Source organism: Festucalex cinctus, chromosome 4 (genome assembly GCF_051991245.1).
Source record: "Festucalex cinctus isolate MCC-2025b chromosome 4, RoL_Fcin_1.0, whole genome shotgun sequence".
NCBI classification, from domain to species: Eukaryota; Metazoa; Chordata; class Actinopteri; order Syngnathiformes; family Syngnathidae; genus Festucalex; species Festucalex cinctus.
Window position 1 is genome coordinate 23,099,667 of NC_135414.1, and position 17,677 is coordinate 23,117,343.

Sequence of the window (17,677 nt, forward strand, 5' to 3'; positions counted from 1 at the left end):
CACTAACAAAACAATGGCTCTCATATTGTTTTCCTTATGGCCTTCGCAATGGTACGATCTCAGCATGTGCACTGAGCAGTGGGGAACCCTTTTACTATAGAGGGGAAGATTAATTTGGAATAAAATACTTTCTGGTATACACTGAATTTAAAATATGAGATATGATCCAACAAACTAGCAAATTTTTACTGTAATATACAAACATATTAATCAGTAAGTACCGTATTTTCCGCACTATAAGGCGCACCGCATTATAAGGCGCACCTTCAATGAATGTCATTTTAAAACTTTTTCCATATATAAGGCGCTACAGTAGAGGCTGGGGTTACGTTATGCATCCATTAGATGGTTCTGCGCTAAAGGGAACGTCAACAAAACAGTCAGATAGGTCAGTCAAACTTTATTAATAAATTACAAACCAGCTTTCTGACAACTCCATTCACTCCCAAAATGAATAAACAGCTGTTTTATTATTTTCTCTGAGGTAAAGTATTAGTTTTAGCTAGTGAGCCAAGATGGCGGGATCATCTGCGCATGCGCGTCACCGATCGTCAGGGTCAACAATAGCGTCTTGACAGCGAGACCTGTTGTGGCTCAATATCGATCCATATATAAGGCGCACTGGATTATAAGGCGCATGGTCAGCTTTTGAAAAAATTGAAGGCTTTTAGGTGCGCCTTATAGTGCGGAAAATACGGAAAATGTATGCAAAGTTGAATGTGTCGATCCGTGTGGTAATTGCCCCATACTGCATCATCACCCGTGCTTGATTGACACACAGTGTGATAAGTAATGAGTTTTATCAATTAAATCAGCGCGTCAGGATTCATTTCTAATCACGACAGCCAACCCGTGGACCTGTGGGAAGGCTGGGGTTTCGCTCCTGCAAAAGAAAAAAAAAAAAAGGCCTTCACCAAAATGTCATGTGCATGCATGCCGTCATGCTGGAGGGAGTGCATGTGGTGAATGAGAAGTGGGCCTGGGAGTGGACCACAGGGAACACCCTTCCATCATCTGTCTAAACGGGGCTGCAGGGCTCCGATCACCCCATGAAAAAAACAAAACAAAAAAAACAAAACACTCTTCCTGGCGAGATGTGCCTTTCGGTTTGTGCCGGATCACACATTTATGTGCAATGGTCTTTAAAAAACTCAATCCACTCGGGTGGCTATTCATATAACAACGCAGCCCATTCACGGTGTTGGGGACCTGTCAGTGTTGCCGGCGAGCCTCATTGTGCGCCCCATAATGGCTCATTAAATCTTTTCTTGCGGCCTTTCTTATCTCTCAAAGAGCACTCGTTGACCGAGGAGACGGGTCAGCGAGTGCCGGCTGATGAGTTGATTTACCTTCTTCAAATAACTTTGCGTGGATTTAATGAGTGAGAGGTGGTCGCAGCAATTTTGGGAACCCGGGGATGGGGGGGGGGGGGGGGGGGGGGGGGGTTGGTGGGTGGGAGATAAGGGGTTGGCCATGTTTGCCAAGGCGGCCAAGCGTGAAAAAACTGAAACGTTTTTCCTCAAATGAATTGCCTCAGCTCAAATTGACAGCATGCCTCAATTAGTCGCCAATTGAAGAAATAAACGCCACTTCTCAAATAGACGGTATGCCTCAATTTGTTGCAGAGTATGTCTTCCACGAAAATAAATAAATGTCTTCTCAAATAGACATCATGCCTCAATTAGTCGCCAATTGCACAAAGAAAAAGCCCCCTCCACAAAAAGACATCATGTCTCAGTTACTTTTCACTTAAGCAAATAAACACCTCACCTCAGACACCATGCCTCAATAGATCACCGGTAGAATAAATAAATGCCTCTCCTCAAACAGACTGTGTCTAAATTAGAGTGGGAAGAAATGAACGCCTCTCCTCAAATAGATACTGTGCGTCAATTTTTTGCCAGATGCATTGTCAATTTAAATAAACTAAAGTCTCTTCTTAAATAAATGCCCTCCAATCAAGAAACTCTATCTCAGTTAAGAAATTAATGCCTCTCCTCAAATAGATACTGTGCCTCAATTTTTTTCCAGATGCATTGTCAATTTAAATAAACTAAAGTCTCTTCTTAAATAAATGCCCTCCAATCAAGAAACTCTGTCTCAGTTAGGAAATTAATGCCTCTCCTCAAATGGACAACATGTCTCAATTTGCATCATCCACTTCAATAAATAATCATCTCTCCTAAAATAAATAGAGTACCTTAACTCATTCACTCCCAGCCATTTTCACAGAAGCAATCCCATTCGCTCCCGGCTGTTTTACTGAATTTTGACTGATTTTGAAAGGCCCACAGAATATTGTGTACAATTGCTATAAAAGCATGGAACCTATCAAAAGAAAGATCAAAGTCTCTTCTTTTATCAGGAAAAAAAGTATGTTTCTACCTCTTTCCGTTTTGCAGCAATTAGCATTAGAAGAGAGCTAAGTTTCATCAATTTTCACAAATCTATTTAAAATTAATTAATTAATTAAAAAGTAATTTAGCTTTTTTTCAACATGGCACTGGTTGATTTCCTTTGCTCTGCTGCCCCCTGCTGGCCGTTTGTGTAATAACTACCATTTCTGCAACCGTTCTTTGCAGTTGAGAGGCTGCATCAAAGCCTTCTGTATGCTTTAGCAAAAAACGTATAAATACGTCTTTGGGACACTAAAAACATAAAAAAAACGTATTTACACGTTATTGGGAGCAAATGAGTTAATTAGTTGCCACTTAAACAAATCTCGTTTCAACAAATATTTCTCCTCAAATACCTGCCATGCATCAATTAGTCATCGATTGAACATAAACAGCTCCCTTCAAATAGAGGCTGCACATTACATAGTCGCTTGATGCCTAACGCAAATAGATACCGTACGTCACTTACTAATTTGTTGAGCCCAATCTTTTTCAACTTTCTTGTGTTATTGCAATTATGAGTACAAATAAAGGCCTCCTCTCAAATAGACACCTTTTTTTCCAAATGTGTGCTGTCTCTTAATACTGCACACACGGACAATCAGAGCATCAACTTTGTTTTTTAAATACAGCCAAACACTTTAGGTCACACCATCCCCATAAATATCCTCTTTGTGTTTTGGAGACTACTCACTTCTGTAAAAGCTCCCCCACTTTTCCATGCTGCTCTCAAAAACATTTCCTGAAACATTTACGGGCTCAGCCAGTCAAAACAGTTCTGTGGAGGCATCAGGCGTGGCGAGAGGTCGCCTTCAGAGCTCAGTCATTAGCGTGCTGCCCGGAATCTGATTTAACGGGATGACTAATCGCATCCAAGTCACTGGCTCATCAACAGCAGACAACTCCGATGAGAAGAATATCCGGTCACAGTCTTATTTTTATCCCGGAGACAAGTGACAAGAGGAAGCTGACAAGAAGGGAAGATGCCACGTGTGTATATGTGTGTGTAGTTGTGTCTTTGATCCGTATTTCAGTTAATTGGGGACGCCCTGGTCAAACGTTTGCTCACAGTCACATGGGTGCGAACAGGCACTCGAGGTTAGAAAAGTGTCAATGTCGGATGCTAAATCCCCCGAAAACTAAATCCATGTAATATCGCCAGAAGTCACATAAGTAAGCACGCCACATGACAACGGCTGTAAAAACAAAACCATAAGTCTGTGTGAAATTGACGCAATCTGAGATTATTTTTGACAGCTCTACTTAAACACAAAAGGGGATTCATGAGATAGTGATGGTCAGAGTAGCATAGCATTTTAGCAACATGTTCTAAAATGCATTTTTGCATATGAAGTTTATTTTTGCTACACCACAGGAAAATAGTTTTGGACACTTACTAGTAGGCTACTTACTACTGTCAATACCACTAAACGTGAAAACGACAGGCAGTGTTGTATTTTGATTGGTTAGTTAGCAAACAAGATTATGTAAAGTACAGTTCGTGTATGTAAATTGTTAACATTTATATATTTATGTGAAGGGCAAACATTTTAGTGTGATTTGAGTGAAAGGATAGCTATATGGGCTTTATTGTCAAGACCAGCGCAAGCCTAGCACAAAGCACATTGCAGTCTAACTGCGCTTGAGTGGAGTTTTCTTACTTTTTGTATTTCCAAAGCCATAGCGTGGGTGTGAAATATATGTTCTTGTGAGTGACACACATTTTGTGCATATGAATGAACAGCCAGTTGTTAACAGTATGCTATTACATAACCTTGAAACCTCATACACCTGTTCTGGTGTAAACGTAGGACAGCCAACTTTATCACCAAAGTTTTTCTTTAATTAAAAAAAAAAAAAAAGTTTCAAAAAAGCATGCACGTTATGGACCTAAACATGGTCAAAACATCATTTGCAACAGTGTGACTGCACACGGAGATATTTTAATCTTTAAAATTAACGTTTGTGGCCAAATGCAGTAAATGCTACTGATGTAATAAATATCACATCTGAAATGGCTATTAAGCAGCAATTTGGTCCATTTATGGCAAATCATTGTAAAGTAATTCCATCATATCATCCATGATCATAATACAAAACCACACCGGGTTTGACTCTCAAATGTATGTCAATTTAATTCACTATTTCACAATTATAATCAGATTTTAAACTTAACAAAGATTTTGCCCCTTAAAACACAAACACAGTTTGAAGATAAACCATCGCCAAAAACGTCTAACTCTGCTTTGACCCACGTAATCCGCCTGTCTTTATCTCCTGGCATGGCCGACTGAAGCAGTTTGGGGGTCAAGTAGCATGCGCAAGGACACTTCAACTCTTTTGTGATGATGTGCCAACATGTCTGCGCTTTGGGCTGCTAACACAGTGCGCCCGTTTTAAGGATAGTTATATCCGCGTGTGGGGTAGATGGCTGAGAAGCGTGCCTGCTTTTGCACGTGTTGAAAAATATATGTGTTATATACATATCAGTAGAATTTGTAGGATTTGCTGACATGATTATGGGCTATGTTACTGTGACAATAATTTTAAAATTCAAAACCGGGACACTACAATTTCTCTGAAAATGAAATATACAAAATAAATCTATGTGATTGACATGCACATGACCCAAACAACTGGCTTGCTGACTAGAATTTAAAAAAAACAAAAAAAACACGAGCCATACCCACTTCCCTGACGACGTCTTCTTGCAGTGCTTCAAACAGACTTTTGCATTATTCTAGTTAATATTGTTTAGTATCACATACTATGTGAATTGTTGTCCATTCGGCATCCATTGCAGCCTGATAATCCTGGAAGCGGGATTACCACAGCTGCGGTCCCTTCTCATTTTTCCCCATTCTCGTTTCTCATTTTTCCCCTGATGTGTGTTTTTTTTTTTTTAAGCAAGTTTTTCCTTGCCCTTTTGTGGTTCGATCAGGGGATGTTGTTGATTTTTGTCAATTGAGGGTATGTGAAGCCCTTTGAGACTCTTGTGTGATTAAGGGCTATACAAATAAACTTGACTTGACATGACTTAACGTGACTTGACTTGACTTGAGACAAAACCTGTGTAATAGTGGAACAAAACAATGTGGCTGGCGAAACCCGATGGGACTGGTGAGACACGTCTCAAAACGGGACTCTGTTAAACGTGACTGTCCCGACTCCCGATAAAACCCAGTAGTCTAATCACCCTAGGTTAAGCTAACGTAGCAGACTAAAATGCATCTTTTCGATAACAATTATGAGAGCTTGTGATTGGACAGTCATTACTTTCACATAAGTGTGTGAATGGACATTCGGATGTTTACGTTCTTTCTCTGTGTGCTGATTAAACAAGTGTAAAAAAACAAAACAAATGAACACGCATAACACACTGACAGAGTTAATCCTTTGATGCCGGCTGAAATGAGGTAAAGTGAGGTGCGCTGACAGATCTCGTCAGATGTCCAAAACAGCCACATTATTCATAATCGACCCTCTTTCGCTGCACTTAAGCTGAGTAAAAGCAGCCTTTCCTCTATCAGAAGACAGAGCATAAATGTCCTGTATTGTGTCGGCTCATTTAAGCTGTTCTGTGAATGTTCGGTTAACTGGTCTTCACTCCTTAACAAAGAAAAATAAAAAATGTTGCTCGTATCAGTCAAGTGATCTTTTTTTTCCATGCTAGTGATATAAATGGCACATTTTTGGGGGGTTTATTTCACACTGTAACATCTATCCGGCTAGTCTTGAATTCCTAAACAAAAGAAGAAAACCACAGAAAATGAGAGAAAGAAGATTTTCATGTTAAAATGTACTCCCCGCAGTATTAAGAGATGCAGTGTTCAGCGTTCGGCTCTGCTCTGCTCAAGTCAAACACTTCCCGCAAGAAGTGTCCTTTGCGTGACTCCTTACTGGAGAGAAAATGAAACTCAAACAATCACAAAAAACGGGTGAATATACCCCAATGCTATTCATAGCGTAGCATGCTGAAATGCAGACAGTATTTTATTCTGTGTGTGTGTGTGTGTCAGAGAAGTACATGTCATTTAAGAGAGCGATGCTGGATGGCATTCAGTCTTGTTACAAGAGCTAAATATTGCACAGTGTGATGAATCACGAAGGATCCTCACTCAGCGCCGTGAAAATGACCTTTTTTTTCTTTTTCTTTTTCTTTTTTTTAACACTCATCTTTATACACTGTTTCTCTATATTGACCAAATGCAGACAATGCAGTTTATTGTTATTTTTTGTGGTAGAAGACTTTGGAGCAGTAAATTGATACAATGTATGTGAAAAGAAACAGACTTATGTTTACATTATCTTTGTATGGAGTAGGCTGATGCCTACATTATGTGTATGAGTGCAATGTGTGTGAGTTTACTTTTTAGTGGTTGTGTGAATGGACTGACGGTTATGTTATGGGCCATATTTTTGCAGACAGACGACAGAGCGCAGCATCAAAACGGGTGCATCCTATATTTGTGCAACAGTGTATCCGCCATATTCTATTCCACGCTATCGGCACATCTAGCAATTTGATAATTAAAAGTAGATTCGATTTTAGACTCGCTAAAACCAGGTCTAAGTGGTGATGCAGGTGGTGTAATGTGATAGTGTTAGATTTAAGATTCAACAGATTTTGATCTCCGTGTGGTGCATGTTAGAAAATGTCATTTTCTTTATAATATTTTTAAAATCAATCATGTGGTGCAATGATTTGCCTCCAATTGCCATCCTTTTGCCATGCAGCACACCTCTCTGCTGAATTTAAATGGATTAATGAGGGGAGCCGCTTCGATTGGCTGGGGGTCGGCTGCGTTCCATCCCACAACAACACAAAACGGGGCAAATTTGGAATGTGGTTTGTGGTGATACCTATCATTAAAATACAACTCTGCATCTAGCTACGTGTCCACTACTTTCGACAGATCAGGCAAGCAAGAAGTACGGTGGCCTTAAAGGGTGCAAAAGATAACCAGAGTCCAAGAACTTTTACGTGTGGCAGTCTCATGGGAAACACCAACACAACCTCCCTTACTTGATTTCTCTTAAACCTCCACAATTGACATTCAAAAAGTCAGACAGGAGTGTCTTGTGAGTCCCCAAAATATTCAAATGTGGCGCGAAACGTTGATGGGAAAAGTCACAGAGTCAGTCAAGGGCGACAAGTTATTCTGCTGTGTGACACATGACATTTTTGTGAGGTTGCATCAGGAGTAGGCTGGCACTGAGGCAAAGCTGGCCTTTTACTCTCTCTGCCTAACTGGCGTTGATCAGCGAGCGAGCGCCGCACTCGCACGCCACCCGCGACCGCATGAAACATGCAAATGGCAGCTGGCAGTGTGACGTTGTGATGTCTCTTTTGTGGTTATTGTTGCCCATCGGTTTAGGAAGGATTGCCTTCTTTGAGTCATTATGATTGTATATGAATGGACACGTGTGCTTACATTCAATCCCAAAACCTTTCAACAGCGAGGCACATGTGCTAACCACTAGCTCATTGTGCTGCCCGTAAGGTGTCGATGTTTATTTAATCATCTATTCGGCTTGTTTCCTTCCCGTTCCCTCCTCCTTAATCACACTGTTGCCTCAGTGCTCAGGCTTAACACGCAACCGCTCTTTTCGCCCGAGTGCCGACCCCCGTCAAGCAAAAGTCGGACCAAATATCCCGTGATGCCTTCGTCCTGGGCTCCCGGAAGCGGTGGAGGGCACGCGTGGGGGGGAAGAAGGGGGTTTCTCCTCCCAGTGATTCATTTGAACTTTTCCTCTCTTTGAAATGGCATCAGAGAAATGGATGTCACCACACACTGTTCTCCATGCAGAGTGCGGGCTGGATGGATGTGTAATAACACAGAAATTATAAGAAGACGGGCGACGGGCAGGTCCGGTGAAAAGGTGCTTTGATTGGCAATCAGGCACTATTCAGTGCCTTCCGTTTGTCATGCACACGGGTAAAGCTGTCTAATTGAGTGTTTTGATTGTGCAAACAGGACAATTGATGGGCCTGTCGATGGATTTAGTTCTGTTTGCATCAGACGCGTTGTTCATAACTGGCAGACAGATGCACACGTGGATGTGTGCAACTGTGTATGCACTTTTGGACTTAGATACCTATGTGTATGACCATTAAAAATAATTAAAAAAAACAAAAACGTTTTATTTTACAGTATATCGTCACTGCATTGTGAAAAACACTTATGTCCATTTTTGTCATTATTTACATTTTTATGTTTTTTTTAGGATGATGAAACTGAATGCAGAGATCCCAAAACTGTTGTTATACAATTGTATATATGAGTATTAGGGGTGTGAATTGCCTAGTACCTGACGATTCGATTCGTATCACGATTCACAGGTCACGATTCGATTCGATACCGATTAATCCCGATACGAATTTATAAGTCGATTGTTGCGATTTTTTTTCATTCAAATTTAGAAAATACTAATCAGTAAGCTTGTAGAGTGTAAGATTTATATGAAAATGTATTATTTATTTATCTGAAATTTCAGTCTTATAGAGGTTGTAATCTGTTTCATGTTTGAACAGCATTAAAATAAAATATTAAGGCTTAATGTTCCGTTCATATATATACATTCTTCCATGCTCAAGGTGTGAATCCTAAAAAAAAAAAAAAAAAAAAAAAAAAAAAAAAAAAAAAAAATCGATTCTGCCCTTATTGAATCGATTCGAGAATCGCGCGATGTAGTATCGCGATATATCGCCGAATCGATTTTTTTTTAACACCCCTAATGAGTATGAGTATATATGATTTATAAATGTATTATGGTATATGTCTAGGAATTTGTAGTATGTACATATGTTGCTGGATAATGCACGCATGTCTAAGTGCACTTGTATTCATAACCAGGTGCAGACATTTTATTTAAAAAAAATATTAACCTAGTATGTATTAATAATGAAACAAGTTTAAATATATAATGTATAAGGGGTAGGACTAGATACGTTTTTAACTTCTTCCCACTCCCTTTTGAACATGTAAACAGTGATGATTTTATGGTTTGTTTGTTTTTTCTTCTTTTTTAATTTTTGTTTCTCTGCTGTTTGTTTGTATGTTTGTTTATATGTTCAATAAATCAAATCAAATCAAATGTCATATGCATTTCATTCAGAAATACAGTATGTCATGAGAGTGTACATCAACCGCTTTAAATCATTGCAGAAATCAATTCATTGAATACTTTATCATTATCATTATTATTATTACTACCAAATCTGAGCTATAAATGCACGTAGAGCTCCAAGAATCCAACATGTTGCACACAATTCCATTAGGTCTTCTCAACTCCACAATGCCATATCTACTTTGCACCTTTTACCATGGAGACCAAACAAGATCCGTGCGGTTGGAGCGACGGGAACTTTTCAAATTGATGCCACAATTACAATCACGCTCATATCGCGCAAAAGCCCCTGCGGGATCTGCGGTCCCACTACTATCTGCATGGGCGCACAGAGAGAAATGCCAATCAACACTGTGGTTTTATCATCTCGCTGGCGACTGAGGTGCCGAAAAAAGAGCATCTTCAATCTTTGTGCATAATTACAAGTGCACCTCCATTCCCAGGAGACATACAGTATACAGTGCTGTACAAACATACAATACGGCTGCGGTAGAATGCCACTGCTGATTGGATTGTAATTATAAAGTGCAGAAATTGGATGGAATTCATTCATTTCCATACAATAAAAAAAACAACCCTCCCTCCCAAACGACAAGGTGGAACAATTCTTGTCCTACCTCTTCCCATTGGTGGATGTAGCGAATGAGTCGAGAGAGGCGTAGGAGGCGAAGCAAGCTGAGAATCTTGGTGAAGCGGACGATCCGCAAGGCGCGCGCAGTCTTGTAGAAGTCGGAGTCAATGCGCGTCTCCACGATGAGGAAGATGTAGTCCACCGGGATGGAGGAGATGAAATCCACCACGAACCAGCTGCGAAGGTACTTGATTTTGATTTGCTGCGGGTCCAGGATGATCTCCGTGTTGTCCTCCTTGACGATGCCCGTCCGGAAGTTGAGCACGAGGTCCAAGAGGAAGAAGGTGTCGGAAACCACGTTGAAGACGATCCAGGGGGGCGTGTGCTCGTCCTTGAAGAAAGTGATGCCTACGGGGATGATGATGAGGTTTCCCACCATCAACAGCAGCATGGTTAAATCCCAGTAAAACCTGGTGGGGGAGACAAATGAACAACATTTAAATGGAGCATTGAGTGAAAACTGATTTCACTGCACTACCATCCATGTATTTCCAAAGCCGCTTTTCAGTTCAGTATCGCAAGGGGGTTGGAACCAATCTCAAAGGATGTTGGACTATACATTGGATTGATTGGGGTTTTCTGTATCGGTTGTGGGAAAGCTATGACATGCCAGCTGATTTATGGCGAAAGGCAGACTATACAATCAATGTATTGGTCCCCAAACAATCACACTGCAGAAATACATGACATTTATATCTCTAGCCAGTAGCCACTGTGCAGGAATAGATTCAATGAAGGCTGCACGAGAGTCACTTATGTGAACAACTACACTGTCAATGATCGACTCCTGATTTACACAGTTTTTACAAGGTTATCAACTGTTCTCCACCTGAAAACACAATTTATACATGATTCAACATTTTGACAATTTGAGGGTATATGCTAAATACGACTACTGTAATTTCCGGGCTATAAGCCGCGACTTTTTTTTACACGCTTCCAACCCTGCGGCTTATACAATGATGCGGCTAATTTATGCATTTTTTCTAATGGCCGCCAGGGGTGCTCGAGCAGAAAAGGTAAGAGTGAGACAGGTGGAATATATGTGTTGAGGAAGACGCAAGTTTAATGTAACTTTGCGCTTTGTGCACGAATCAAATGGGCATGAACACACCCTCATCATGGAAAATACAAGAAGTCTCAGTGACTTTTACCGGTATGTTATTTTCAACCAGGCCTGTTAGTGCTGTGTTACTGCCGTATTGCTGCTGTGTTACTGCCGTGTCACAGGCACTGTTTGGAAAAAAAAGCTAAGGTATATTATTAAACCTTTGAAAACTCTCTGTACCGTCTTTCTTTGTAAATATCTCATGTTTCAATGTGGGCCCATGCGGCTTATGTATGTACAAAATGTTTCTTTCCTTTAGAAATGTACTGGGTGCGGTTTATAGTCCAGAAATTACGGTAGTCTGTTCCCACACCAAAACATAATTCTTGAATAAGCAAACTTTTTATAATAATTTCAGCTGGGTATTGATTCTAATTTCCTCAAATCAATTTGATTTTGATTCTTCACGATTCGATTCACTTCAATTCAGTATGATGTTGGTTAATATTAAATACCAAGGACATGATTTTAAAAAATCCACAAACATTACATTACAAATTAAATTTTGCGGAGGCAGTAACTGGTTAAATATTTTATTTTATTGATGAAAGTAACCCGTGTTACAATTACTTAAGTGTTAAACAAACACTGCCATCAGAAAGGATGAGATGATAATATTTTCATATTAATTATAATTCAATAATTGTAAATATAAATTAAAAAAAATTTATTCTGAATTGTCTTAAAGAGCCATAAGTTAGGTCATTCATAAATGTAAGAAAATACTTTTAAATTCATGTGAACAGTAAATTTCTTATGAATTTATGGGGAAAGAGATATTAAAATAAAAGATTCATGGCTTTATGACTCGATATCAGACTCAAAAAGATTGCACTATTTACCTTTATAGTCAGCTTTATATGCATGGTAACAATACTGTATGTTTGGAAATCATGCTCGACACCAGCACGGATTAAAGAAACTTGAAACATCCCGTTTACAACCCAATTGTTGCTTTTATTGGCCTCTCTACATGACATGTAATCCAGCAAAGATAAGCATGGATTAATTTTAGCTCTTTGTTTGCTTGTAAACACGAATGCATATTCTACACGTGCCGCTTTACCCGCATGACAACCACTCAAGATGAAAGCTGTTTGCTGTTTGGGCAGTAAATCTGCCCTTGAAGGTCAGCGAGGGTTAACTGCTAATTACAAAGCTACCCTGTGAACTTGTCCATCTTCCGAGCATGAACATTTGGATATAAATTGCACTCAACTGCCCACTCATAGTAACTGAATCCAGATTGGCTCTTTTATGTTAAGGGTGATATATCCCAGATACTTCACAGAATGCACGATTGTCCACCTCACCAACGACCTCACATGATTTACCCTCCTTTGACTGGGCCATAAAGATCTGTCGGCTGCGCCAAAGCAATTTCGAGAAGGGAAGCCTCCATACATATCCTGGAGGTACATAACAAGGGTAAGGGGACTCCATTTGTCTGCAAGCTAGCAAGACTACAGCAATTAATTACAGATTTCACCTCCAACTGATGACTATTGATTCCACATTTGATTCATGCTGTGTTGAAATAAATGTCATCGGGAACCACAGTAAATTACTGATAGAAAGTCATCCTTCACAAAGAGGATACAATTAAATATTACAGAATGTGTCATGAAATGTAAAAAGCTCCACTCACAAACTGTATGATGACAGTGATTGGTCAATACTGTCATTCACTGATCATTGGTCAGTGTGCATGCATTCCTGACATATAGTGCCAGTGATTGGTCGATGAGGCCACTCAAATGTCAAGGGGAACTCCACATGGCAACCAGTCGTACCACTAATAACTTGATTAACCCCTTCAGACCTGCATTATTTTTTTTTAACTGATGACTCTTTTCGCACATAAGAACAAAGGAAAAAAATAGGCTTATGTCATGTTTTTATTTGTTACAGTGGATGCCAGGATAGCATGGCTGTAACATGCTGTAAACTTACCAAGCTTATATGAAACATTTGTAATACAATGCAAATCAAATTGCGATTATGATTGGTTATCATGAGCCAGAAGTGTTGACATCATCATTAGATCCGCTGAAAGCAGGTCAAAGTTGAGGCGGATGGTATAGCATGTTTTTGGTAAATTTGATGAAGGTTCAGGCAGATAGACCCTGAGCTCGGGCAGATATGTATAGAGGACATCATCATCATATTTCATTTTCATTCATAAATATGACAACCGTGTCCACTTCACACTAAATTTTGCTGGGATTTTTTTGTGTCACTCGCTCATCATTGATCATCATGCAGGTCAGTCATTACAAGTACTGTAGTATCAGTGATGGATTGATTAATAATAATAATAATAATAATAATAATAATAATAATAATAATAATAATAATAATAATAATAATTTTAGTATCAATTATTAATTGATAACTTGTATTTTTGTAGCACCTGCAAAGGACGCAAAGGTCAGCCTACATGTCAGACATGCAAGAATTTGTAAAAAAAAAAAAATGTTGATATTTGCCACAATAACTAACAGTTGATCCTTATGATCAAGAGTTGAAATGTGTATTAAATGCAGTGTTAATATCAGCTTGCACTATGCTAGCGTTTCCTTAACTTCTGCGGCAATGACAACCACAAGAAGAAAATTCTTTGGAAAGTCGACTTGTTGGTCCAAACACACATTGAATGTTAGTAACATATCAGATGCATAAAAAACTGCACAGGCTGCTAAGATGAGTTACACTGCACAAGGATTACAGTCCTCGAGTACACAAACGCCTCTGTGTCACATACACAACACACGAGAGAGAAAAAGCAGTGACAGTAATTGGAATTCTTCAAAGTAAAAGGGTATCTGGTTTTTCAGCTTGTTTTCAAGTGGCGTTATATTTAGACAGACCTCGCCACCACTGAGTTTGCTCGTGGCGAGATGGGAAGCCCCCGGAGAACAAGAACATCTTCAAAAGAGGGAACGCTTACACAGGTAATGACATTTGTACTTGTAGCACATGTACTGTAAGGCATGCATTTTTATTACACCTACACAGCTTATACACATGTGCATGGTCCATAACAATGGCTCTTATGATTGGCTCCTTGTTTTTGCCTTGCTATAACTCAAGCATCTAATAAACACTAGCTTTAGATTTACAACCTTCAGTTAAATGCAAAAAACATGCAATGTGGTTCCTGGCCAGTCTGATTGTAGAAATGCATCACAGTCATTGGCCAGTCATTACACAAATGATCAATCAATGACAGTGGATTATGTCAATCGCTTTTTATTGGTCTGAATAAATTTGTTGCACCAGTGATTGATTAATTATAATACTGATGTCTCTATTTTCATGCACAGCGGAAATTAGGGCTGGGCAATACATCAAAAAAATACCAATATTGCGATATTGGCCTATTCAATATGCATATCGCAAAGACATTGAATAAGTTCATATGGAATTGTATGCTTTTTTTCTGAATTTGACCAGTCAGACGCAAACTTAAATGTGTATCACCATCCAATATTTGAACATTATCTAGGGTAAATACAATTCACTAAGAATACATTGAGCTTGCTTATTTTGCTACTTGAAAAAAGTGTTATTCTCTCAGTAGATAATAAAAATGTTATTTCATAAGGTACATGTTAAATATTGCAATATTCAACAACTACATCACACATTGCATGTTTTTCCAATAACTGTCTATGTGTCAATGCCTGCAGGTCCACTTTGCTTGAAACTACAAGCATGTATGTATCCTTAATGAGGGTTTCCTGTATAGAGGACTTTTACAACACTTTGAAAGACTTTGTGTCCCCTGCAACGATCACACGCAAGAAGATGCCCTTCCATGGTACCACTCGGGTGCATATGTGGTGCATGTGTGTGTGTGCGTGCGAGCTTGCGAGCACACAATCGCATGAGTATTGTAAACGCTCATGACTATTTTTTTTTTTTTTTTCCCCCACTTGTGTCGTTGCCTCCTAATGGAGGTCAGGCCTCCTAAACTTAGCCGAGATCCATTTACTGTGTTTTATTATGCACCGGGACTCTTGACATAGACGATTGTTCTATAAATACAAACGTGGGGCATTTGAAAGGCATTAAATCCCTCCGTGGGGTGTGGTGTACAACAAAAAATCAAAAATAAAAACCAGCAAATTAGCGGTGCCATGATAGCACACATGGAAAGGTTATCCTTTTTCTTTTATTTATTTAGTTATTTATTTATTTATAGATTAGTGGGGGTTTTTTGTCATTTGTAATAATTAATAAAAGCTAGCATAGAGTTGTTAGAAATATAAATAGCAGAAGAATTGGGAAAACAATGTGACAAGTGTTTGAACACCTGATCCAAATATGGTCAACATGTCAATCATGCACCCCCAAAAAATAAATAAATAAATAAATAAATTAAAAATTAAAAATAAAAGTTTGCCACTTTAAAGGTGAAATGACAGACCAGATCAGTCACTCAGGTGGTAGACACTATGGGGCAATTAAACTCGGGACACAGGCTGAGCAGATTGAACCGTCCGACTCACTCCCACTTGGCTTGTTACGGTACAGGGAGATCGGAGTAGTGATGAAGGGCTCCCTGACATTTTTCCCTCCTCTGGAGAGACGAGGTATCGGCCAGGCCGGGCTCTCTGGCAGAAACGTGTCACCATGAGAGTGCTACGGACTACACGATAAGCCTCTCTCAGTTTCTTCACCCTGCCAGCCACGCTTACCTGAGAGGAACGGCGCAAGGAGCACCAAATGGAGGCACATTTTAGCTTCGGGGTATAGGCCTATATTTAAATGGGGACACTGGGGACACCTGCATGGGCTCTAGTCTGTACAGCCCTGCTGTATAATCTTTATTGAAAAATACAATTTATTTATTTTCAAATTCAAGCCATTAGGTACAGAGTTAGGGTTTACTAGTGCACAAAATGAACAAGGAACTAATAGTGTGGGACTAGAACTGTTCAACTTGGCATTGCAAATAATGCAGTTAGGACGCTGACTCCCATCACTCAACTCTGTGTTTAGAAAACTCTATAAAACAACCAGTTTTCTTCAGATAGAACCCAGGCAGTGGGTACAGCAGATCCAATGAAAACAGCAGAGGCCCCAGAATTGAACCCTGTGGAACACCCTGGTTTCCGTGATACACGAGAATTCATATTGCACATATTGGTCTGACCACTTTCTTCATTTTCCCCATAGTTAGTATGAAGGGGTTACAATAATAAATAAAATCACATGATGTACCATCACAACAGCCACAAGTCAACTACTGAGCGCACCAAATTCTCTGCAGCACAAATATGCCAAGCAACGTAGCTTGATCATCACCTGCAGCCATTACAAAAAAATACCAGTGGTCAGTTAATTATGTTAATTGATCAGTCTACATGTCAGTCATTACTCGTGTAATCATGAATTGGTTTGATTACATCACTTGTTCATCATTGGTCAGTCCATAAGCCATTCATTACATATAGCAGCAGTGATTGATTGATTAAGTCACTGGTGCTACCCGCATGTGAATAATAACGTATATGATCTGTCATTGGCTGATTACACAAGATATTCTAATCAGGACAGTTAATGTTCCAACTAGGATTTTGTTCTCCCTCATGTGCCAAAGCTCTACATTCAGAAACAGAAGACAATTTAAATCAGTTAAGGTGACATACTAATTTCATTCAGCGCACTCTATACGCCATTGTGGTCGACCAAGTCGACCAGTCTTTGCAACTACTAAAACCCGCTGACTTAATATTGACATCAGAGTTGGAACAGCCATTCGTCTACTTCCACAAGCTCCACCGGAAAACTTTGTGTGCTCTGCAAATGTGACTGAAATTGATGTGACTTTGCATAATGAATGATTAATTTGTTTGCGAGGAATGTGCGCGTGTTTGCCCACATTTCTCCTCTCAAGCACAGCTTTGCTTGTTGCGCTGGGTGACATCCTAACAAATGTGACTGTGTGTAATGTTTGATATCAACAAACAAAACTGCAAAGTGGGTTACATCCTCTTTTAGAGGGAGAAAACTGTTTCGTCAAAATGTCTTGTAGTTTAGTTTTTGTGGATAAAGCTTCATAGAGGGTACGCTTGCAATAACCAGTTCTGTTATTTAATCCGGTGACCAATCAATGATTTGGATTCATACTCTGCTTGCTACATAATATCACTGTTAGTTAGCCACCAACCTAATTAAAGCGAGCATATAGTATGGAACAAAATTTTATTTTATTCTTTTTAAAACTCCTGATCACGTTTATGTTACACACCAGTTGTCCCATACTCGCTTTTTAATTTTGTTATGTACAGTAGTTATGTTATATTTTGGATAGTTACATAAAGCAGATTTTTGAACTAAGGCATTAAAGTCGTTTAATGGAGCATATGTTAACACCATGTAATTTAGCAAAGTAAAAGTATA

The 17,677-nt window shown here is 39.4% G+C and overlaps 1 protein-coding gene across 1 annotated transcript in view; it reads right to left on the reverse strand.

Annotated features, from left to right (window-relative positions):
* Positions 1-17,677, reverse strand: part of hcn4 (hyperpolarization activated cyclic nucleotide-gated potassium channel 4) — a 91,269-nt gene that overhangs the window by 53,106 nt on the left and 20,486 nt on the right. The window contains exon 2 of the mRNA XM_077519756.1: positions 10,145-10,568. Coding sequence (XP_077375882.1) covers positions 10,145-10,568 — 424 coding nt within the window. The remainder of the gene's footprint in view (positions 1-10,144; positions 10,569-17,677) is intronic.